The sequence below is a fragment of the Colletotrichum aenigma genome (assembly GCF_013390185.1).
Source record: "Colletotrichum aenigma strain Cg56 chromosome Unknown KSG_Cg56_contig04, whole genome shotgun sequence".
Classification (NCBI taxonomy): domain Eukaryota; kingdom Fungi; phylum Ascomycota; class Sordariomycetes; order Glomerellales; family Glomerellaceae; genus Colletotrichum; species Colletotrichum aenigma.
The window spans coordinates 2551678-2575804 of NW_023500910.1; the positions used below are offsets into that span (position 1 = coordinate 2551678).

General features: G+C 53.5%; 8 protein-coding genes across 8 annotated transcripts; 3 read left to right on the top strand and 5 right to left on the bottom strand.

Annotated features, from left to right (window-relative positions):
* Window positions 1-545: 545 nt before the first annotated feature.
* CGCA056_v006557 (putative RNA-binding protein) lies at window positions 546-2990 on the top strand (the record flags this gene model as incomplete). The annotated part of the gene is made up of 3 exons (XM_037321806.1): window positions 546-1548; window positions 1603-1782; window positions 1837-2990. 3 exons carry the CDS (start codon window positions 546-548, stop codon window positions 2988-2990), a joined length of 2337 nt encoding a protein of 778 aa, XP_037179834.1.
* A 356-nt stretch (window positions 2991-3346) lies between these two features.
* CGCA056_v006558 (Protein mmf1) lies at window positions 3347-3910 on the bottom strand (the record flags this gene model as incomplete). The annotated part of the gene is made up of 3 exons (XM_037321807.1): window positions 3347-3442; window positions 3499-3651; window positions 3746-3910. 3 exons carry the CDS (start codon window positions 3908-3910, stop codon window positions 3347-3349), a joined length of 414 nt encoding a protein of 137 aa, XP_037179650.1.
* A 335-nt stretch (window positions 3911-4245) lies between these two features.
* On the bottom strand, window positions 4246-9756 carry Ank3-1 (Ankyrin-3; the record flags this gene model as incomplete). The annotated part of the gene is made up of 3 exons (XM_037321808.1): window positions 4246-4248; window positions 5255-8547; window positions 8601-9756. The coding sequence occupies 3 exons, from the start codon at window positions 9754-9756 to the stop codon at window positions 4246-4248; spliced, it is 4452 nt and encodes a 1483-aa protein (XP_037179649.1).
* Window positions 9757-10169: 413 nt separating this feature from the next.
* Window positions 10170-11645, bottom strand: CGCA056_v006560 (uncharacterized protein; the record flags this gene model as incomplete). The annotated part of the gene is made up of 4 exons (XM_037321809.1): window positions 10170-11194; window positions 11241-11404; window positions 11452-11539; window positions 11588-11645. 4 exons carry the CDS (start codon window positions 11643-11645, stop codon window positions 10170-10172), a joined length of 1335 nt encoding a protein of 444 aa, XP_037179751.1.
* A 1008-nt stretch (window positions 11646-12653) lies between these two features.
* AIM14 (putative metalloreductase AIM14) lies at window positions 12654-14521 on the top strand (the record flags this gene model as incomplete). Its single annotated transcript, XM_037321810.1, has 2 exons — window positions 12654-13035; window positions 13149-14521. The coding sequence occupies 2 exons, from the start codon at window positions 12654-12656 to the stop codon at window positions 14519-14521; spliced, it is 1755 nt and encodes a 584-aa protein (XP_037179153.1).
* A 304-nt stretch (window positions 14522-14825) lies between these two features.
* Window positions 14826-15590, bottom strand: CGCA056_v006562 (Uncharacterized protein; the record flags this gene model as incomplete). The annotated part of the gene is made up of 2 exons (XM_037321811.1): window positions 14826-15436; window positions 15566-15590. The coding sequence occupies 2 exons, from the start codon at window positions 15588-15590 to the stop codon at window positions 14826-14828; spliced, it is 636 nt and encodes a 211-aa protein (XP_037179749.1).
* A 1431-nt stretch (window positions 15591-17021) lies between these two features.
* Window positions 17022-20553, top strand: SPT7 (Transcriptional activator SPT7; the record flags this gene model as incomplete). Its single annotated transcript, XM_037321812.1, has 3 exons — window positions 17022-18105; window positions 18158-19311; window positions 19357-20553. 3 exons carry the CDS (start codon window positions 17022-17024, stop codon window positions 20551-20553), a joined length of 3435 nt encoding a protein of 1144 aa, XP_037179750.1.
* A 1668-nt stretch (window positions 20554-22221) lies between these two features.
* On the bottom strand, window positions 22222-23768 carry CGCA056_v006564 (uncharacterized protein; the record flags this gene model as incomplete). The annotated part of the gene is made up of 4 exons (XM_037321813.1): window positions 22222-22899; window positions 22949-23110; window positions 23235-23654; window positions 23709-23768. The coding sequence occupies 4 exons, from the start codon at window positions 23766-23768 to the stop codon at window positions 22222-22224; spliced, it is 1320 nt and encodes a 439-aa protein (XP_037179753.1).
* Between the last annotated feature and the right edge of the window lie 359 nt (window positions 23769-24127).

Sequence of the window (24127 nt, forward strand, 5' to 3'; positions counted from 1 at the left end):
GGCCCAACGCCAACGGTCTTCTCCCTCTACTCTACTCTTCTCTACACTCATCTCCCAGCCTGACCGACAATCTATCTACCCTTTCCGCCCTGGACACTAAGCTTTTCGAAGAAATTTGGTAAATTGCCTGCCATCCTTGGGAGAGCTGCCGATAGCTCTTTTTCTTTCGTCCGCTCATCGGAGACTCCCCCGTGTCTGCAATCTCTTCTTCTATTTCCGCCTGCTGCTCCCCCGCCTTCGTTTCCATTCCCCCTCTGGAAACCCCCCAAACCAATCAATCAACCGTGCTTGCCTGCCTTGCGCACATGACGACACTGCCGCGGCTCGACTAAAATCAGAGAAAACGAGGCGTCCGGTCGCCTTGTCGTCAATTATTTTTTGACTTAAAGCCCATCTTCTGATTCACTCCAACTTCCATCTCCCACCCCTCCGGACTCCCAGACTCTGAGCTTTGCCAATTCCGCCAGCCTCGTCCACCGGGCCCAGCGAGCTCACAGCTGTCGAGCCGCCCATCGTCACTCCCGCACGCGACCGCCAGCAACTTGATGCCCGAGCCAGAAGCCATTCCGGAGTTCCAGGCTACTGCCGCCGACCTCTCGCCTCTTTCTCCATCCCCTCTGCACTCCGCCGCTCCCGCCGTTGTGCCTGTCCTCCAGGATACTGCTGACATCCTCGATGCAATGTCTACCCAAACTAACGCAATCGCCCAAGGCGGCCTGAACGCAGTCGCTCCCGGGTACAAGGCTGCGGCTGAAATCACAAACGGCACCGCCAGCCATGACGCTGCTGCCAACGCCAACGACCAGGACGACGACGACGACAGCCTCAACGCCTATGGAGAGGAAGAAGAGACGAGCGCGGACAAGGTGCAGGAGCAACAAGTGGAGCAAGATGCCGAGGATGAATACCTCAAGTACCTCGACTCTCAGGTCGAGGAAGGCGCTGAACAGGATGATGTATCAAAGGCACCAGAATCCATGCACAATTCCGCCGCGTCTGATTCCTTGACAACCCATCAAGTGGTTTCTCCGCCCGTCGCTGATCCGTCCTCGGCCCGCCCTGCCGTCGCCCAGCAATCAAGCCCATCAGCTACCGCCACCTCGCGCGATGCCCACGTCGAGGATGACGCCGCCATTGAGATCTCTCAACTGCTCACTGAGATGACCGGCCAGGCCAGCGATGCCAACGATCAAAGCCCGGCTGGCTCCGTCAATGCCTCTGCCACTGCTCAGAACCATGAAGCCCAACCCGCCTCCAGCTTGTCATCGTCCGCCGCTGCCGCCACCCTTCCTCCAAGACCTCCAATGCCCACCCAGGCATCTGTCATCTACTCCAATCAGAACCCCCATCCATCCAGTACGGCCGCTCCGTACGTAGCCGCGGGTGCACCCGGCACCACGCCCGTCCAAATGACTGCGCCGCCGTACTCCAATCACCCTGATACTAATGACCGCAAGTCTCACTATGACCAGTTCCTCGAGGTCGAGCGCTCCTACATGGCGGAGGCCAAGTGGGATAAGTTTCCAGATGGCTCACGCATCTTTATTGGTTCGCGCTCTCTCTCATCAGGCCGACCTGACGGCGCCATTGACTTCTTTTCAGGCAATCTGTCGAGCGAACGTGTCTCCAAACGCGACGTATTTGAAATCTTTTGCAAATACGGCCAGCTCGCCCAGATCTCCCTCAAGAGTGCCTATGGCTTCGTCCAGTATCACAACCTGGAGGATGCCCAAGCTGCTATGAACAACCTGCAGGGCATCGAGATCAAGGGACGCAAGATCCGTAAGTGTTTCCGTGCGGATTGAGCATGAGGCAGAGCTAATCTATATCCATCAGACCTTGAGTATTCGAAAGTACAAAAGAGCAAGGGCGGCAATGAGCGCAATCGTTCACCCGACCGCGGTGGCCGTGGTGGTCGGCAATCAGGCCGTCAAGACCGGCATGAGGGAGGCCACAACGACCGACGTCGGGACGACTACAGACCTGGTCGCAACGCATCTCCTCGCCGGAACGGCCACGCTAGAGGCGACAGCTACGGCAGAGATGGTCACGGCCGGGACCGCTACTACGACGACCGTTCTCGAGGCCGCTCCAGATCCCCCCAGAGCCACGGTCGCAACGACAATTACCGCTGGCGCGAGCCCAGCCCGCCCAAGGCGTATGAACGGCCTGGTGCAGAGCTTGACCTCCCTCGCCGCTACGGCAATGACGTTCCGGACGTCCAAATCCTTCTTCTCCAAGAGCTTGCCAACGAATTCGTCGCATGGGTTCAGCACCCCTTCACCGAAAAGGGCCTAAAGGTTGCTGTCATGTTCTTCAACCCCAGATTCCCTCGCGAGGCGCTCATCTCACGACTGGCTGCGGAGGGTGTGCACGGCGTCGTCGATCTCGACATGCAGGCTCATAATTACGGAAGGATTCCCTTAAGAGTTTTCAAGCAAGCCCCTGGTGGCCAAGCCATGTTCGAAGACTATGACAACATTGAGCCCAAAATCGCGGCAGAGCTCGTCCTCAGGCAAAAGGCCAGTGCAGCCCCGCCATACCAGCCTCCCCCTCAGCAGCCCTACCCGGGCTACGGTGGTCAACCTTACGGAGGCCAGCCTCCTGCCCATGCGCCCGCCTACCCTCTCCAGGGACAGCGCCTCCCGCCTCAAGCTGTTCCTCAGGCCCCAGCCGTTAACCAAGCCGACATTGCAAGCATTATGAGCGGCGTCGACAACACCACTCTGCAGCAGCTGCTGGCGCATTTTGGCGCGCAAGGAGGTGCACATGGCGGACCTGCGGCCGCGCAGATTCAGGCAATGCTTGGCGGTCTTCAAGCAGCACCTGCATCCGCGCCTCAGCCTGCTTCGTACGGCGGCCAGGCTTACGCCGTCAACGGTGCCGCAAACGGCCATACCAACGGTCATTCCCCTTCTGCACCCGCGGGCGGCGATCAGGCCGCGCAGGTTGAGAACATTATGGCCCAGCTGGCTAAGTACCGACGGTGAAACTGAAAAGTAGCGCATTGTGGAGTTTGACGAAGACATGACGGGTGGGGCTCTGTATGTTTAAAACAGGCGTTCGGACTACAAAGACTACGGTCGGAAAGTGATTATAGATTCAAGCAGTGCGGGGCTTTCGTAGCCCTCGATTTACCATCAAAGTACCGTGCTCTCTTCACCTTGACTGGCCGCCAGGAATATCGCGGTTGAAAACCGATGATGTGATAGCACGAAGATGTATTTTTTTTAAGATTGCCATAACTGTGGCCTCAGCTCAGCTCAACAAAGACAAGAAACCATCTCATAACTCATGTCAAACGTCTTTTTTCCCGCCAGGTATCTTTAGGCAATTCACAAAATTCTTATAGCTTCTCAGCAGGCTTGTTGAGGAATGCTGTGCACTCAATCTCAACATCCGTACCGAGGGGAAGCTGATAGACGGCAACACAGGTGCGGGCCTTTTTCGATGTCAGAAATGCTCACCCCAGGATCGAAAATGGGGACGACAACTCACAGGCTTGGGGTCAAAGGTGAAGAACTCGTCGTACGCCTCGTTCATGGTCGCAAAGTCGGCCATCTTGGTGATGTAGACGTTGACCTTGACGGCGTTGCGGAGGCTGCTGCCGGACGCCTCGAGGACGGCGGAGAGGTTCTTGAGGGCTTGGCGCTGGGTTGGGTTTCAGATTTGATACGACTCAAAAGGGTTGGCCGTTGGTTTCAAGATGAGGGATTATGATGAGACGGGGGGAGATAAGACGTACAGTGCGGTCCTTGATGGTTCCTTCGGCCTGGACCATGCCGGGCTTGTCGGGCAGGATACCAATGTTGCCAGAGCAGTAGACCATGCCGTTGTACTTGATGGCCTGGGAGAATTGCGGGAGGGGTGCCGGGGCGGCGGTGGTGAGGACCTTTTCGATTTGAGCCATTATTGCGGTGTTCTGGGGTTGACTTTGTGGTGAGTCGGGATTAGTGCACCGCGATTATTACTGAGACTTATAAAGAAATGGCTTAGATGGTGGTTTGTCAGATTTAGATGTTGTGAGTTGAGGTTGAGAGATGATAAATCAATAGCACTCCGGCGCGGGGTCGGAGGAAGAGTGGGGCATCGGCCGCGGCGCGATAGGCCGGGCAGGGAGTGGAAGGGCGTAGTTGATGGCTTTGCCATACCAGAGGCCTTTCAACTGAATTTTTTTGGTTGCTCAGCCTAATTTCAATTGTCGTTTCTGAGAACCACGAGGACCTTCGGCACAAGACGGACGCCTTACTCACATGTAACTGTTAGTATGTACTAGGGTATACTCATGGCTTCAATCAAAGACGCTTCATCTTCATCAGGGTGAACTAGACGGAATGTGAACTTTCTCGAGATTTCTCACATACCGATGCTCAATGTAAATGGCCTCGTAGAAGTACTCTCGGATCAATCATACGAAGTAAGGCCCATAATGCGCTCTTGTCCTAGCGAGTTCAACGGGGCTGTTGGCCGCGGGCCGGAGAAATGTGGAGCATCATGGTCAGCCGAAGCCGGCGCGCCAGCCGAACGTCACATTGTTGCGCCGAAGTCCTCAGAGGCCGTCGCGTGGCCGTCTATGAATTGAATTCTATGTGACAGTAATTAGAAGTTCTCAAAGTAGAGGGAAAAGCAGTTGAAAACATCCCGCTAAATACTAGCTGCGACCGGAATATCCTTCTCCTTTCACAATGCATACGACTTTCTATCCAGAACTTCCCTTGATTCGAGATTGCAGGATATTTTCCGCGCTCAAACTTCCGAGCCGAGTAGCCATTTCCAACGGAGTTTCGCCGTCTAAGCCTGGTATTGTAGGATTGGCGCCCCTATCCAGCAGTAGGCAAACGACTTGATTCAAACGGCTTGATGGCCGTGAGCCTATAGCTCCTAGGAGGGGCGTACATCCATGTCTGTCGGACATGTTCGGGTCAGCTCCAAGCTCCAGAAGCCAACTGATGAGAACGGGTACATGTGCTTTTGCTGCATCCACGAGCAAAGTCGGCACAAAATCACGTCCTCGGGGTGAAACGCCGTCTTCAACTTCTGATATGAACCGTTTGGTTTCTTCGTTGAATTTCTGCCGCAAGACTAATTCAAGAAATGTATTCCCTGTGTAGTCTTCATGCATGAGATTTGTACCAGCACTTAATAGTAAGTTTGTCAAACTTATGGCACGCTGATGGGTTTGATCGATGTCGAACAAGGCGGTCCGACCTATGCTGTCGATATCATTTGGGTCCGCATCGAAATCAAGTAATACTTGCACTAGAGCCGGGTCTCCCCTGTGGACAGCAAGACGAAGGGCGGTTGGGCCTTTCCAATCCCCATACCGAGCACTCGCACCCTTCTCCAGGAGCATCCTGACGATGGTGGGTTGACCAGTGAGTACGGACAGGTAAAGAGGACTGATGAAGCAACAAAATTGATTTATGTCCACTCCTTGGTCGAGAATGTTCTGGATGGACACTTCATCTCTTGATGTGATTGCTTCTAGTAGAGAGCAGAGAAGCTGATGATCTCGGTCGCAATGAAGTTGGCTCGCCTTGACCTCAAGGATGACCTTCCCATTATCCATAGCGTATTTGAGATAAGTGAGATCCCGGTTGTCTCTGCAATCCCTGGTGATGGACTTGTTTTCGACGAGGACTCTGATTACTCGTTTGGCTCTGAAAATGATGGCTTGGTACAAAATGCCGTTGACTTTGGTGTCCATATCGAGCAGAAGCTCGACGATATGCTGCCTGTCGGTTTTAATCGCGTACTCCAGAGGACAATATTTAAGGTTTTGGTCAACCAGATTGATATCCGCGCCCCCTTTAACAAGAAGCTCGACAATGTCCATTCTGTCAAGTTGAACTGCGTAATGTAGAGGAGATTGAACGTGGCTGATCAGATTGACGTCTGCACCTCTCTCAATTAGAAGCTCGACGATGTTTGCCTTATCGACTTCAATGGCGTAGTGTAAAGGAGGCTTCCAATTGCGGCGGGCCAGAATGACGTCGGCACCTCTCTCAATCAGAAGCTCGACCATACGTCCATGATTAGCTTCGATGGCATAGTGTAAAGGAGGCATGGAAATGTGGTTAACTAGATTGACATCTGCGCCTGCCTCGATCAGAAGCTCGGCGATATCTCCCTGATCAAATTTAATGGCTCGGTGCAAAGGAGGCGTTTGCTGGCCGCCGGCTAGATTGACGTCTGCACCTCTCTCGATCAGAAACTTGACGACATCATACTCGCCAACTTCAACAGCGTGGTGTAAGGGAGATCTGAAACGACCGGGGCCAACCAAATTAACATTCGCGCCCCCATCAATCAGAAGCTTCACAAAGTTTTGGTCCTCGTGAATAGCCAAATTCAAAGGCGACTCCGAGTATGTGGAGACTGCATCGGGGTCGATACCGTTTTCCAGCAGTAACCTGGCTGTTGCAACTTGGTTATTATCACAAGCCCTGAACAACGCATTCTCACCGCTGATATTCCTCTGGTTAACATCTGCCTCTTGGCGTTGGCAAGCATGTCTCCAGTCTCCTTCAGCAGGTGTTGCTGAGGACAAGCGCGAATGCCGCACATCCTGATGTTGTTTTGTAGAGACGTGCTTTGAAAGAAGAAGCCTGGTGATCTGGAAGTTCGTTCCGGCAGCTTTCAAAAGCAAGGGATTTTGATATTTGTCTTTCGTGTTGGGATTGACTCCTGCATCAAGCAACAGCTCTACAATGCCGGTATGCTGTTTCTCTACTGCTGTCATGAGAGCGCTTTCCATCTGCTGAGGCGATTCTGAAACATTTCCTAACACAATATGACGCATCCAAACTTGTACCGTAGTGGTATGGCCTAAGTGAACGGCTGCATGGAAAGGCGACGAGAACCGCTGGGATGAATTCTGGCTTCGCTTCTCATTCTGATGAGGTAGCATGTCCTTCTGATGAAGCGGTGTATCTTTCTGACGAAGCAGCATATCGACAAGTGATGCCATTCCAAGCTCCGCGAAAATATACGAGGCAGTTGTTGAGATGTTGTATCGTCGTGTTTTGAACTGTTCAAGTAGGTTGTGGAGCCGAATCCAGTCTAGTAGTTGAAACTTTCGAAAGAATGATTCCTGGGGAAGTCTCATCCGTTCCACAGCATCGCAATGATATAGAACGTGGTTCGTGGAGTAATCGAGGAATGGGAACTTCCGAGTAGCGTCTAACTTGAGGCCCTTTGCCGAATCAGTGTCCTTATCTAGAAAGAAGTCGTCATCCGAAATATATGGATAATTGTAGACTCCCATATAGGCATGGCAGCAATCCCTGAGTCGTTCATGGCTTCTGCCTTCAGGGTTGTCCCCAAGTTCCGGCCACAAAGACTTGAGGCCGTCTTCCTTGAGAAGGAAATCCCGTACCGATTCGTGGATAAACTGAACTGTCGATTTCTTTGATTTCGTTGTTTCAGCAAGCCCTTTCGAGGAACTGACCACGTAGTGATTCATGGAATCTGTCGAGATTTTCTCTCGATTCCACCCGCAAAGACTATCAGAATCAATGCCAGCCACCAGTGCGAAGTAATACTCTTCAGGCTTCAGAGGGCGCTTGCCGAAAAGTAACCACTGAATGCACAATAGAAGCTCTCCCATATTCTTCTCGTCTCTCATCAAGATATTTTTGAACAGATTACTCAACTCTGGAGGTATCTGTTGAAGTCTCTTTTTCACCGCAAAAATACGGCCATCTTGAAATTCCTGATTGAGAATGTCGACGACCAACACTACCCACATGAAAACCCCGGACGCTTTCCGAAGTATCTCTTCCGTGAGCTCATCCGCCTGCGTTTTTGTCTCGGTTCTGAGCTTGCTTCGCACGTACTTTTTCAGGTCCTGCTCATGGCCTGGTTGATTTTCTAAGGTGAATCGGATACCGTAGACAACGTCCATACGGGGGTAATGGCGGCTGGAAAAGCAAACATAGAACCCGATGTTGTTTTGGACAGCACATTGTCCTAAGTCTTCAAAAAAGTCTAGTAGCTGTCTGACTTCGCTCTCGTCGCACTCGTCGAGGGCATTAATGAAGCATGTGACTCGTCGTTGGTCGAGCTTTGATACTGCCGTCGAGAAGAGTTTTCGCAATACAGACAGATCCCAGGAGCCCGAGTCTTTTCGGAGGAACGCTCTACAATCTGCATTGTCTAGCACTTCCTGTAACTCGGGAATTTTCTCTAATAATTGAAGTAGAAGAGATCTGTGCATTCCTTCAGTCGATTTCTCAAGCAAACCTCCTCTGGCGTTGAAGAAGAAGGATATCGTGGCAGCATCTTTTGTTGCCTTCTGCCCTGCACGCGAGTAGGCATATTTCATAAGGGTAGATTTTCCTGCTCCTGGCTTTCCCCGAATCCAAAGGATGCCATGGTGACTGGCGAAACTTTTGTCATCTAGCCAGCGAATGTAGTCAGGATGCTTCAGCAGCCATTGACATGTTTTGGTATACGCAGATTTGATGGTTGAATGTCGACTGTCTATTTCTTCAAATCTCAAGGTTTCAAGGAAATCATTCCGATGATCGAATAGCGACGTTTCGTCTACATCAACGTCAATATTCGGTCACAATTGCTGTGGTTGGAAAAACACTGACGAGAGGATACTATATTGACATCCGCCATGGAGTCCTGGTGGATTTCTTCGGACGGAAAGACAGAAAGGAGCTCCTTTGCATAGGCTGCTGCGGTCGCCGCAGCATACTCTTGCCATTGCTTGGCCTTGTGTGAATCTGAATAATCACAGATCCCCCTAATGACTAGGCATGGAAAGCTATCCATCAGGCCGGCCGCTTCCATCTCGAAGCAGAGAACCTCAAGCTCATGTGCGAGACGATGCCGCGTCTGCCCATGTTTCATGACCTGATTTGCGGATGCAATGACACCGTAGTGAATCTTCGGGTAGTTGTTGGACCTAGGGCCCCGTATCACCAGCTGTGACAAATCGCAGTCGTCGCAGCTCTCCCCAACGTGATCATATGTGGCTCTATAAAGTCGGTCCTGTCCAGCTCCGCGGTATGTGTACGCATCCATCATGATGTTTCGTTCTCTCATGCCTGCGAGAAATTCTGGCATTCGACTAGGAGACAGCTGATGGTCGGCTCGCAACTTGGCGACTGCGGCAAGAACGTCGTGTGGAGGCTTGTTTAGTGTTCCTGAAAGTTGGAAACGACCTGCCTGAACAGTTTTCCCAAAGTCGTACTGAATGACTCCAGGACAAGCCGCAGTCGGATTGCTGACCACGACATCGCCGAGTCGGATGTCAACTTTATCGGGCACACCGCCACCGATACCGACCCTGAGTCGTATTTTGATTGAGGGAAAGCTCCAACGCATGTTGTTTGCAACTAATGCGGCACTGGTGATGCCGTACTGCCCTGATGGCTGGCATGCGATGACAATGTTGTGGTTTCCTATGTTGCCAAAGGCATAGACGTTGCTGTCGTTTGGGTTCATCGATAGAGGCAGATGGACGTTGTCGAGCATCGCTTGCGCAGCGGCCATCTCGATGGGAAGAGCCGCGACCCATCCGACAGTATACGCATCATGCGACAACAGTTTTAGAACTCCGGTCGAAGAATCGCTATCTCCATTACCGGACTCGTTCAACCTAGCCCTCTTCCTCGGAGTATGATTGCGATCATCGTCCGCAATGGCCGAGTCCCATGTTCGCCTCCCTTGGTGGGAGGCATCCGCGTTAACATGATGCGACGCGAGTACGTTGCTATTGTGATGTCTATCGTATGCCGACATTCTCCTAAAGACGGAATGCGAATCGAAGGAGCCTAACGTAGCCTTGTCCCCTCGACGGGCTGTGGACAATAGGCATGCTCAGATGGAGATCGGGAACGTGTTGTCCAGTACAGCGACAGGTATTGAAATCTACAGTGACGTCTTTGAGCTGTTTGGAGAGGCAGGTGTCAATCGGAGACGAGCGAGATGGCAGTCGGGTGCTGAAGACAGACAAGAGTTGAAATGGGGCGGAGTGTTGTGAGCACGCCGCAGCGATGCCTCGGGTATAGTTCATTTGCTACAGTTGCACACTGCCTCCATCCAACGTGATCAACGGGGCGCTTACCGCTGTCTTGCGTCGAAATATCTACCATGCTTCCTGTGATTGGAGGCGAAATGGGTCCAACATGCAGGCTCTGCGGCGCAGCGCCCACCTACACTACGGATTTCCCTCCTTCGTGGCCAGAAGTTGACAGTTTGTGAAGACTCAGCGTCCGCATTCTAGGTCTCGCTTCTTCATGTTCCTCTGGTGGATTCTTCTGAAAACGCATATCGCCAAATAACGTTGGCGGGAATATCCTCTGCCAATGATACCACATCAAAGCCGTCACGATGGTTACTGGAATGGCGACAACCCAGTACACCCAAAACTTGTCAGACATAAGCCACTCCCCTGAGCCAGAGTCAAACTCGAAGAAGGTAGTGCTGAAGACGGCAGAGACGAAAGTGGCTGGAAGAAACAGTAGGGTAAGAAAGGCGACCGTCTTCATAGCTTCGCTATCTCTTTGTGCCGCGCGGCCGATATCGACCGAGACTCCAGAATCGAATTGAGCGACCATGTTGAAGGCAAGTGCAATCTCGTTGAGAAGGCGCGCCTTGTTCGAGGCGGACCTCTCTTGCAGGCTGCCGAGCATATCCTCGAAGAACAGCAGGCGACTGTTGGCGTGATTCCAGGCCCTCTTCCAGGCAGCATCAGGCTGCGCCCCGCTCCAGTCTGCCTTAATGGTCCCGTGTTGCACCAAAATCTGCCTGGCAGCCTTCACAGCTAATTCTAATGTCTCGGAAACATGAATGGCATGCCGGGCAGTCTCGTGCAAATGCCGGTAGTCGGGGGCCGGTTTTGGCTTTGTCGGGCCGTCCCTCTCCTTTTCTGTGTTCCTCACGGTATCGCGCACCGACCAGACGGCGGCATCTTGCAGAGTGACGACTTTCTCCAAGATGCGAGTATATATCCAGTATGGAGTTATGTAGCTGTGTTCATCTGGGATCGCGAATAAAGGATCCGGCTCGCCAACCGGCACTCGCTCAACGCAGCTTGCCGTGGGCGGATGAAGGTCGAAAACGATGAGAATTGTTTGTTGTGTTTTTGCGATCCATCGCGTGAAGATGTTCAGCTTGAACCATTCGTACCCTGGATGGTATTTGTTTGTCAATTTGATGGGAAATCGTGCCCATGTATCTGATACATATTAGCTTCTTCAAACCGTGGCGGCCTGGCAACGTACTCAACCCGGTCTCCTCGCCCTCATCGCCAACCGTCACCTCGTGGCCAAAGTAGGCGTTGGCACCTTTGCAATACCCTTTCCACCATAGATCTGGTATCTCAAATACGGAAGAAAACTGCTTGCGGCAGTTTTGACATTGGCGAATTTTAAGGGCTTGGGCCTCACTGGATGAGCGTTAGCAGAGAGAATCGTGGATGATCACCGCACGCACATGATGCAAACATCAAAGTCAGCCGTTGGCAGTATTTGGCCTTGCTGTGATGATTCACGTCTGAATTCTGTCCAGTTTTCCCCGGTTCCTGTTGGTTTGGTTAGCTTGACACGATCAGAGATCGATGGATGCGTACCTTTTTTCCAGCAGGAGAACTTCAGCTCATGGCAATTTGCGCAGGTCTTATTATCCATGGTAACGAACTTCAGGACGAAGAAGATGACTTGAATGTGTTGAACCCGGGCAACGACAAGATGAGAACAACGATATGTAAATCATCTTGAAGATCAGGCTTTAGTGAGGGGACGGCAAGTCCGCCCCATGGTGCTGCATGACCAGGCCGCAATTGTGGACCAGGGCGACAAACGCCAATCACGTTGAGTGACGCTGTCGCAGTGGTTGACTGTGTCGTTTGCCTTATCGCCCGAGAGTGACCCGTGACATCGTCGCACAAGAAACGATGCTCGTGTTTCCATTTTGATCGTCGATGAGTCTTTCAAGATGCAGTCGTAGTCGTTAATTACGAAGGCTGGCCTCTGTAAGGAGGCTTAAATCGGGGAAACGGACGAGAGAAGATAGGGAATATGAGACCACGAGACCACACAGGTGAGTCGCGACGCAAATCTCAATCAAATTGGCAGGCGGCACATGCAGCATCAAGACATTGTCGTCTGCAGAGAAGAAATAAAGTGGAAGAATGACGCTTAGTCGGTGCCCAGAGGAGGGTCCCTCCATCTCAACTCCGACGCAGGGTTCTCGCGGGATGCTTGGGGCAGCCTCCACTACGAAACGGGGTCGATGGGGGGATAGCTCAGGGGTCAGATCGCTAGTCTCGATCTCATGGACCAATCAGAAACCCCCGTTTTCAAGCAGGCAATCACGGCTGGTTGACGCGAGCGCTGAAGGGCGCGCCTCCGGGAAGCTTGTGCCGCTGGGACCTGAGCAAAAGAAGCCAGCTGGAAGGAACCGGCGTTCGTACCTGTGTATGATCCTCGTACCCCCGCGCCGTAAATACGTGGAATGTGAACCTTCGCAACTCCAATCCTTTGATTAACAATCCGCTTCGGTCCGAGCTTGCGGATAACCTCCATTCTCTTAAAGACCAACCTCCATGTCACCCATGCGGTTCTGAGCAGCAATCCCGGCTTGATCTTTTTAGCCATCTTCCCCATCGTCGTCCGTGAGATCCGCCGAGATCAACCATGGGTTGGCCGTACAAATTTCTCGACCTATCCCGCGAGGAGGTCCAGTTGAGACGGCAGACCTTGGACCGGTACGGCACGTATGCCCAGTTCTCGGCTTTGACGCCCATCATCCTGGCTCTTCTCCTTCGTTTGTTCGTCTATCTCAAACAGCGGGTACAATCGAGCGCCGCCTACGATGCAGTTCCGGATTCTCCAGACCTGAAAGCCAGGAGGCAAAGCTGGGTTGGCAATCTGGATGCGAATGTGAGGAAAGTGAAGTGGTGGCTGAACGATGATGTCTACTTTATGGGACAGCATTGGGGTCAGAAGGACCAATGGGTCTTTAGTGTTGCTTGGTTCGCTTGGCTGCTTGTTCTGTCTACCTTGGAGACTGGTGAGGGTAAGTGGCAATCCTTTTCATTCGTCAATGAGAGACTCAATGGGTTTGGAGAAGTTGCTTGATGATAATTTGGTCAATTTGCCATAACAATTGGACGTACTGACGCCTCACAGACTATCTCCACATCACGAAACGCTTCGGTATCGTTGCCGTGTCACAGATTCCATTCCAGTATCTGCTGGCCTTGAAGAGCTTCAGTCCCATCGCCAAAGTCTTTCGCACTTCCCACGAGGAGCTGAACAAATGGCATCGAGTATTGTCTCGAGTGACATTGTCACTTCTCGTCCTCCACGCTCTCTTTTACCTCAACTTCTTTGTCGCCAAGGGTATTGTGACAAGCCGTCTGTTCGCCCCCGTCGTCTTTGCCGGTGTCGTCGCCTTTGCAGCCATGAACATGATGACTTCGACCGCCACTGTCGCTATTCGCAAGTACTCCTACCGAATCTTCTTCATCACCCATTTAATTGGGGCATTTGCTATCCCGCCATTGGTTTTCTTCCACGCCAAGTCCTCTCGGCTGTTCATGGCCAAAGCCATCATCGTGTTCCTCATTGACCTCGTTGTACGCCGTCTGCGCACCGTCATGGCCTTTTCCAAGCTAGAGACTATCCCTGGGACCAACCTGGTCAAGATCTCAGCTTCAATCCCTCAGTTCAAGGTCAACGCTTTCCGCAGCCGGCCGGGGTCCCACATCTATCTCAGCATCCCCGCCGCCGCTAGACCCGGTGGCGGTCACTCGTCTTCGGAAGCTTTGCTTTACGAGTTCCTCTTCAACCCCTTTACCGTGGCTTCTGTTGACGAGGAGACCGGTGACTTGACCCTCGTTGCTCGCCAACTTAACGGCCCGTTGACCCAGCACCTTGGCTACTTTGCAAACGCGGGAGGCGGCAGCGACGGGAAGATCCCGCTCTGCATTGAGGGCCCCTATGGCGCGGCATCTATCCATTTCGACAAACTCATCGGCTCGACCGTCGATCGTGTTTTGTTGGTGGCTGGCGGCGTGGGAGCCACCTTTACCGTGCCCATTTACCAGGCCATCCTCCAGGATAACCCGAGTGCCAAGGTCGAGATGGTCTGGGCCGTCCGGGGAGCCGGTGACGCAACTTGGGCCATGACCACCGACAAGTCGCCCAAGAGCTTGCTTGAGGATAGCAACGTCCAGATTTTCTTGACGGGCGACTCCCTCAACTCCGCTACCACGGGCCCCATGGCCGGCGTACCCGCCGAGACCAACGCAGACGGCGAGATGGAGATGAACCCCATGTACCGTGACCGCACGCGAAATCTCTTCACAGCGGACCACAACCGCAAGCGCCCCAACCTGAGGAATATTGTCGACGACTTCTTCAGGCAAGGTGCGGAGGAGAGGGTGGCCGTGCTCGTGTGCGGGCCCACGGAGATGGGCAGGGAGATGCGGGAATATGTCGGAGCATGGGTCATGAGGGGCCGCGAAGTGGTGTGGCACAATGAGGCCTTTGGATGGTGACCTGCATGTTTGTGCTTTTTCTGCGGGCTGAAGATTTGGACAGTTTCATATATACATTGGAAGTCCGGGGCTTGCGTATACATAATTCGGACTGCTTAGATATAAAAGTAACACTTGTTCACGCTTTTGGAATTGTACAATCAACATTAAAGTCATGGCACATATTTCAAAAAGCACCATCAGAAACCTAGGCAATTTTTCTCTATGACGAAACACGCTACTAGGATGAAGCCTTCCGAACGCCAGATCGTAACTCCGTGGTCATCCATCATACATCAGTCTCCCTGTTTTCGTGGAGTATGCACTATTCAGCCCGCTTCTTGGACTCGCCAATGTCTCCAGAGTCAATGTCCTTGCCCTTGACTCCGCCAATATCACCGTCGGCATCGTCTTCGTCCCAATCGTCCACCTGATTTTCGTCCCAGTTGTCCACCTCTTGCTCAAGCGTCCGTCCACTGCTGCCGCCCACGTCGCCGCCGTCCCTCGCACCACTCGACTCGATGACGCCCGTCTCGTGGCCCTCGCCGAGCTCGACGTCCTCGTCATCCTCGCCAGGAACGGGTGCGTACGTCTTGGTGCGGCGTTTACGTTCGAGCATACGCTTGTGGTACCATGAGCAAAGCCCTATGCTCGCCAGGGAGCCTACGACGTTGGCAACAATATCGTAAAAGTCGAACTCGCGGCCGTTGGGGAGGAAGCCCTGCAGGAATTCGGAGCCAACTCCGAGTACGAACGTGCAAACGGTCAAGGTAAGGTTGAGGGTACGGCGGCGGTTGGTATCGAGGATCCAGTAGAAGACGAGGGTCAGGAGGAAGAATGTTGCAAAGTGCAAGACCTTGTCGTTTACGTATTGGCCCAATTGGAGGGAGGTCAGGCCTGCGTAGCCGGCGACGAGGAGGAGGGCGAAGAAGACGCCTGCAAGAGACCAGTGTTAGCTAAGAATATCCCTGGCAGACATGGGGAGCTCGATTCGGATCTGCGAGATGGATGGATCCCACCCAGATGGAGGGCTAGATCCAGGGCCAGCTGAAGCTTTTGACGCACCTGCAAAGGGCAAGCGTATCCGCATTTCGAAGGGTCCTGCGGCTCTTGCAGGGTGTGGTTTGATTGGGTGGGATGCAGTGTATGTAGCTCGGTTCGTGGTCGAAGTGTGCGTTATGCGTGGGTTGACTCGGTAAGGGTAGCAGTAGCTTAGCTACTAGTTGTCATGATGGGACGGGATGATCGAAGTGGTTGCTCGAGGCGAGAGAGAGAGAGAGCACGGCGAGACAGTGCAGGTAAGGTAATGAGGAAAGGGTATTCGTAATGGGGTTCGTCACAGCCGAGGGTGTGAGGTGTGTCCAGCTGGCCGGAGCTTCCAGACGACTGGATCGGGAGGGAGAGAGAGCTTTTGCTGGGCTGCCAGGTATTGGATTGGATTGCTGCGGGAACAAGCACCACCTCCTCCATCCACTGGCATCGGGCAGAACTCAGCCCACTGACGAAAGAAGATGTGCACCACAAGCTGGTGGCGGGCGGGACCTGCTGGACGCCCCAGGCTGCGAGGGACGAGGACAGGGGTATGCCCCCGAGGTTTTTTTTGGGGTCGGTACTAGGTGGCCCGGGCGGGTTATCCCGTGGGCCGTGGAGGGCATGGAGAGGAGCGCGAGTCGCGATGTCTCGTCTGGGAAGACGCGTGGTGGCCTCTTTATATGGCGGATGGTGAAATGTGAAGGTGCAGCGGGATGAGGGTGTCGCAACAGCGGTGGTGGATTATCAAAGTGGTCGCCGAAGCGCACCGGACTGACCTGTGCAGTCAGCACGCATCACCAGCCCGGCGTAGCATTACAGAGCCTGCCGCAAGCCAAACTCTGCTGTTCACTTGCTGGGCTCATTGTCCACAGCGACGGGTTGGTCATCCGTCACGTGACGACATCATACGCGATCCGATCGCTGGGGATCCAAGGGGGAAGGGGAGTGCGGTGGCCTGGTCGCCTCGCGCCGTCGTCGGCACTCGAGGTTCCTGTACCTGCAGTCGGCGACCGCGACACTCAACATGACCCCAGTGCACGTCTTTTCTGGGTCCGAAAAATAGATGAAAGTGGTGATTAGCAGTAAAAGAAGCCTCCCTGTGATTTTGGGATTGATGCGACAGTGCGGGTGGCACCCGTTGCTCGCTCGTAGGTGGCCGTCCAAAGTCCTCTGTACCGCACCCAGCGGCCGGCTCGCCGTGTTCAGGCAAGGGAAAAGTTCCATCGCGTACACTTGGTACGAGCCTCTCCAAATCCTCAACCTCACCTCTTGGAACAACGCCAAAACCCCCCTATTACAATCCATCAGAACATCACAACCGCAACCCGTCGCACCCTCAGATTCCGTCGGTCATCTCTATCGATGTCGCTCTTTTCACTGATGCGATCGTAACACCCCTTTGCCGCCCGGACTCGGTCCCTGACGAGCGCATTTTGTTGCGCATGGCGACACTCGGCCCGCTTGTCGCTATCATCAACAAGGGCTCAAGATGTCCCTCCCCAACGGCCAGCACGCATGGCAACCGCCCTCTCTCCATCACCAATCCTCCAGTCGCTTGTTCCATCAACTTGATGATGGTTCCCAGCGAACTGGAACCCCCGTCGACAACTCCATGGCTTTGATGCCTGAGGCACAACCTGATATTGAAGATGAGCGACGCCGCGCCTTGTTCAAGGATCTCTATCACAAGAGCGAGTCAAAGATCTCGCTGTTATTTGCTGATGACGGTTCATACAACTATCCCGCCATCGATGCCCTTCGCCGCCCCTCCGCCCCCTCCCCCTCCATCTTACCCCCTACCACCGACCATGCGCCGATCCAGGAGCCTCCATTAAAGAAGGCCAAGCGGGTCATCGACGAAGACGACTATGGCGATGACGACGACGAAGACGATGAAGACGCGACGGATGCCGACGCGCACAAGTCGAAGAACGGCACCGCGGCTGCCGGCGCCGGCTCCCTCCTCTCCCCCTCCAAGTCCGGCAGTTCGCCCGTGCACTCCGTGAGCTCACCCGGCAAGCAACTCGATAAACTCAAACAAGCCGACGGGTCCCAGGACCTCGCAAAGACCAGCGAGGATGCGCGCAAACAGTTACAAGAGGCGCGCAACGCGACCGAGGAGGCCGCCAGACGCAGCTTCCATACAGTATTCTATACCCTCGAAAACGACCGCACCGCCATGCTCGAGCAGCAACAGCTGGAAGAATCAGAAAAGCAGTTGCAGGCAGAGATGGAAAACAACAATAACCATACCACTACCAACGGCGCCCAAGCCGAGAACCACGGCTCGCTCAGCAGCGCCAACCTCGGCGCGTCAAGTCTGACCCTCAAGCATCTGATTGCGAGGATAGACTTGAAACGCGACCAAGTTCGCGCATCAGACGCGGAACTGCGATCATTGATGAACGAAGTACGAAAGAACCGAAGTAAATGGGCGAGCGAAGAGAACGTCAACCAAGAAGAGTTGTACGAAGCCGTCGAGAAGGTCTTGACAGAATTGAAGGCACATACGGAATACTCGACGCCCTTTTTGCAAAGGGTGAACAAGAGGGATGCGCCTGATTACTACATACGTAAGTCTCTAGGCAGACGGATTTCACCAGGATTGGCTAATGACCCCCGCAGTGATCAAGCAACCGATGGACCTGGGAACCATGACCAAGAAGCTCAAGTCTCTCACGTACAAATCCAAGGCGGATTTCGTCACCGACCTTAACCTGATATGGGACAACTGCCTGAAATACAACCAAGACATGGGACACCCTCTCCGCCGCATGGCCAATGGAATGAGGAAGGAGGCAGAGAAGCTTATCCCCCTCATCCCAGACCTTGTCATTAGGCCACGAGCCGAGGTCGAGGCCGAAGAGCGACGGAAGCAGAATGGCGGCGAAGAAGACGGCGGTGATGACTCAGACGACGAGCCGATCATGTCATCTCGTGGGCGTACAGCAGGCACCAAGGGCGGCAAGTCCAGAAAACAGCCAGCCGACCAGAAAGAGGGCACACCGAGTGTCGATCAGAAGCCGCTGCTCCAACTCAACGGTCTGCTTGCCAAGGGACGGGAAGGCTCCGAGGCCGTCGACGGTAGCAATGGCTTCGGTACACCAATTGGCGGGTCAGCCACCCCTGGCGGCATCAACGGGCACTCCGGCATCGGTAGCAACGCCGACGCCATGGACATTGACGGACCGACCCTGAACGGTATGGCCTTAGGGCAGGCGCTCAACGAGGCAGCAGAACAGGCTTACGAGGACGACGAGTATAAGATCTGGAAGCAAGTTACCAAGAAGGATCGTGCGCTCATCGCCAAGGAGCGGTACCAGCTCTTCAAGGACAACAGGCTCAATGTCGACGCACCTGCACTCCTCCGAAACAAGGCAGGCATTCGATGGTACTTGAGGAACCAGAAAGAGGCCGAGTCCTTGGGCGTCATCAGCCACTCTGCCGACTCTTCAGCCATCGCCGCCAAGGAAGCAGCAAAGCCTGCCGAGACTCTTGCGGAGGGCATGGAAGGCGAAGAGGAGAAGGTCGTTCCCGCGTACTACGAGCCTCTGACGGTCATCCCCGACATCCAGCCCAAGCTGCAGTGGATCGAGGACGGCGAGGGTCACGTCATTAACCAGCACGAGGAATATCTTCGGCTGATCCCTGAAGGCCACTTTGTTGCGCCCAAGAGCAAGTTGACCAGCAAGATCGACACCAACATTCGTCAAATCCAAGAGACGAGGAAACTGTCGAGCAAGATCGGCGTGATTAAGCAGATGCAGATTCAGACTCAGGTTTGTCCGACGACGCAGCTAAGAGAACGAATCTAACTTTTCCAGGTTTACAACAACCAGTTTCCCAAGTCCAACTACGAGGCGTTTGTCGAGCAGGACGCCGAGCCCTCTTTCATCGCCGACGACGGGCCCGTCATTGCCCCGGAGACCTGCCACAATGCCCTGCAGCGGTCCGTGGCCAAGATCCTCTACCACACCGGTTTCGAAGAGCTCCAGCCTTCTGCCATCGACACTCTGACCAGCATCGCGTCCGACTATTTCGAGAAGCTCATCCACACGTTCAATGTCTATCGGGAAGCTGAGAAGAAGGAAGCAGTTCGTTCTGAACACGGACCTCGATTCCAGAACCGCTTCACTCCTGAGGAGGTCATTTTGCATACCCTGGACGAGAACGGCTGCGATTTGGTCAACCTGGAGTCTTATGCGAAGGACGATATCGACAGGCTGAGCACGAAGCTTGGCGGTATTCACGAGCGCATGAAGCTGCATCTGACCGAGCTGCTGCGTCCTGCCCTTACCCAAGAAGCTGGCCAGGACGGAGTCGGAGCCTTCAAGGACGGCAGCGAGCAGTTCGTTAGTGGCGACTTCGCAGAGGATCTTGGTGAAGATTTCTTCGGATTCAAGGCGCTCGGTCTGGACAAGGAGATGGGTCTTGATGTGCTCTCGGTTCCTCTTCACTTGCTCCAGTCTCGCGTGCGCAACCAGTACCAGATGCAGACACAGACCACCGGCACCGAGGTCACAGACTTGTTCGACTCGCTGCCGCCTGTGGACCCCGTCACTACGGACAACATCCACGGGCAGATTGGCTTGATCAAGAACTTCTTTCTCGCCAAGTTGCATGCCAATAGCGACGCTCCCCTCGTCGAAGACGAGGAGCTGCCTGTCAAACAGAGGAGGCCTCGCCCGCGTCTTGGTGCATCCGGAAAGATTGTCTCTCCGCAGAAGCGACCTCCCAAAGAACAGATCGCCCTCGCCAAGAAGAAGAAGAAGATGGAGTTGGCGGCGCAGGCTCAGAAAGAGCAAGGTGCCGTCAACGCTTCTCCCGAGAAGGGCGGCAACACCACGCCGGCGAAGAAGGTCAAAAATGTCAACATCAACGGTACAGGCCCCAACCCGGCTGCAATCGCCCTTCCCCCTAGCATGGAGCGGAACGAGAGCGTGCAGAGCCAGGGCAATGCCAGTCAGACCGACAAGGATGAGGGCATGGGCATGATGAGCCCCGAAAGCATTGAGAGGTGATATTGATCATGTCTGCTCTTCTCCGTATATATACCCCCCGCAAATACGACCTGGACGGTGTGATACTGTCTTGCCGCCTCTAGAACGTAACCCCACGGCTTCTACTTTACTACCTACCACCCCAGGCGCATGGTCTCATCACTGTGCTCCACGCCTGGGCCGTCTGTTATCATACATTTTCAATATACGTTTCCCGCTTTTTTCATCCCTCGGCGTTGGGTTCGGATCATCATTCGGTCGTATGGGAAGGGAGACGTAATGCAGACCAAACTACATGGCATGCTATTGCTAAGAATATTGGGATACCCAAAAGCCAACGACTGGCCTTTTTTTCAGGGACTCTGTGCTGTCACAGAAGGCCAAAGAGTGGCCACATTTTTTATCAGGCGGATCGTCATGTTTTGAGACGCGGCAAATTTGAATTTCTGTTTCTTTCAGTCTCGTCCTTCATTCCGTGGCCCTAGCCGACAGTCCTTGCTTGGTGTGCCGCGGCGCGGAGAAACCATGCCATGGACCGGGGATGGTACACGTTTCCTACTACACTCTTGACTATTATAGTGCACGACATCAAAACACCCGCCCTCAGTATGAGTCCAGGGAAGGGAAAACCTTTTTTCGCGTAAGAAAGACATGGATTTCGGATGGGGATTGACTGACGGATTGGAACGGCAACCCCGCTGGGTGGCATCGATATCGTGTTTCTCGGTTTGGTCTCGACGCGATTTTAAAAATTCTGTTTCATGGCATGCGGAACGTGGACATGCCTTCTCTTTGTCTTGAGTTGACGTGATGTTAGCGGAGGTAAAGCTGATAGACGAGGGGGTGGCTTATTTGCGTGATGTTGGAGAGTCGCAGTAGTGAATTGACACGAGTTGAATGAAGTTGCCCGATTGCATGTCATGTGTTGTGTGTTACGTCAACGTCTAGTCGAACATGAGTATGGTATTTATCCAAGGCAAGGTCAAACATGCTCATCATCAGAAATGGCATGCACCACGAAGAGAGAGTAGTCTTCTTCACAACCCTGAACAAGCCAGAGACAGCAATGAAAACAAGAAAAGGGTGCATCAACCTGGAGGCAGTGTAATACCAGGGACACTAGAAAGTTCCAAAGATTAAAAAAGGTTGTAGAACCCCCTATACGAGGGACCTGTCGTGTAGTTGTAGACCCCCCTATGCGAGGGGCCGTCGAGCCGAGAGAGCCCGCCCCTCCGCCGTATCGGGCGGGACTTTCCTGTGAAGATGTCAGTAAGGACGAAGATGAGGAGGGGGACGAGGACGAGGACGAGTATGAGGACGAGTATGAGGATGAGAATGAGGAGGAGAATGAGGAGGAGAATGAGGAGGAGAATTGAGAAACTGCAGAGGGGCTGGCGGCTGGCCTTATATTGTTTCCCAGCGGGTGCCGCGATCAGTAACCGACCGCAGCGGTTCTTGAACGAGAGTCATCAGAGAAAGGTAAGGTATGGCCAAAGAGGTTGAGAAGTAAGGACTCCCGAAGAACGCAACCCAACCGAGTTCTCACACACAAGCTAATCGGGTCAATGATATATCCAGGGGTTCTCAACCTCGAAGTTTCTAAAGCTAAATTCAAATGGACTAGTAGATCGCAGGCCCTGGCCAGGCACCACTCTTATTGTGAACTCAAACGAACTAACGAGCGCCCCTCTAGTTCCATACAAAGAGTGTGTTTGCCAAGAAACTACCCATAGCAGCACCACCACTTTGCCTACTGAAGTATCCTATGAGTCTCATGCAGTCTTTGGAGGAGAAGCCTTCGGTGAGCATTAGATACTTGATGGCCATGCCGATGGGGAACGGGGCTGCATGCATTCCAAAGGTTCCAGCTTCGGGTTGGAAGAAGACCTCAACGGCGTCAGCGATCAAGAGGCAGTATTGCCGCGGGTTTGTCCGCTCTGCCTGCTCCATCACCTCGATGCCTGGTAAATTGAAGGTGCTACTCAGCACCGCGTGGAGTGAGCTGTAGACTAGAATACAGACCGTCCAGAAGCATGTCATGACGTGGGCGACGGCGAGTTCGTCGGCTGTGGGGTTTTTGTATTTCCGCTCGTGTAATTCGTGGAGGATGTCGGTAGGCGGGCTGAGATTTTCGAGCCACCATACAATCTCCCGGTCCAGACGCTGGTATGTCTTCATGAAGCGCTGGCAATTGTAGTCGCTTGGGTTGCTTTTCAAAATGTCGACTTCCTCGAGTACAGCTGGGACGTCGATGAGAATGTCTAGCATGACGTCCTTTGGGGTCTTTGGGATTTTGGCCCACGGAACTGTCTTCCATGCCATGTCGCTAAGGAAGCTTCTCTTTCTGCTCATGCACCCAGCTATGGCCTATGAAAGTCAACTTCCTCTTGCTGAATTTCACTGGATGTAAACTTACGAGGTGCATTCTCACTCCCGAAAAGATATGGTGTGCGTGGCCTTCAATAAACGACTTGGGGCCTCTTTGTTGGATAAGAGCCAGCTCACCCAAGTTGTGGTTATGCCAGCTTTTCACCTGAGATCCGTCGGCTTGGACGCGCTCCTGCGTTCCGTACAGAAGCTTGCCACTATTAGTATGGGATACGTCAAGAGTACACAGGCGATTTCACCTCAAAGAGTCCAAGTCCCTGCGACGCAACCATGACGGCATCAGACTTCCATCTTTTGGGATGTTGCAGGCTTACATTCACCTCACTCAACGCCTGAACGTACGTCTGGAACCCCTTCGCGGTGGAATATGCCTGGCCATCCTTTTGTCCTAGAGTGCTCAAGGACATGGCAATTAAGGTTCGACGCAGTCCATCTTCATCTTGGTAAAGGTCCCTAGCTGAAGAGACCCAGCTGTAGACAGGGTAGTTGGCAGATATTTCGGCGGAAGGAGTTCCACATGGGGACCAGGCATCCCACAGAAGGCTGATGTACTTGTCCTCATATGCAGAGCGAGCCAGCGAATGTGGAAGCACTACATCGGTACAAGACGGCTTGAATGTTGTCCGTCCAGCATTCCCTGGCCCTGTTACGTTGATGAAGACCTGTCGTCGGTCATATTCACATGTGATGTTAAGCCTTGAGCAGTTGCCGCAGATTGGCTGTGGGAGATCACACTTGGACAGGTCAGGTCTCCGGATTTGAAAAGGCAACACCGCGTGTTCACTTACACCCTTCTTCCGCTGCCGACATGTCCGAAAACCCTTGGATCTTCCTGCAACGCCGACCATTGTGGGAAGATTGTGCTGGCTTGGCAACGCAAATGGAACACTGGCCACACGTTGGGGCGCAAGATCAACTACTTCCAGTCCAGAAATGTTGACGAAAGACGCAATCTGGCGGGAGGTATGCAGACGTTTATCTATCTACCCGCTCGAAGGAGCTCATTCTGCGCGCCAATCAAGAATGAGACTTATGCAGCCCTACGGCGTAGTTGACAAGATTCAGGGCAGATGCGGGGGAGACGACATATCTGCTGGCAAGATGCGCCCGACTGAGACACAAGAACCAATCACGACTAACTCACGATTGCTTCTAAGCCCAAAAAGGACCATTTTGCGCCGTCGGTATTCCTATGTCTCTGCTGTAT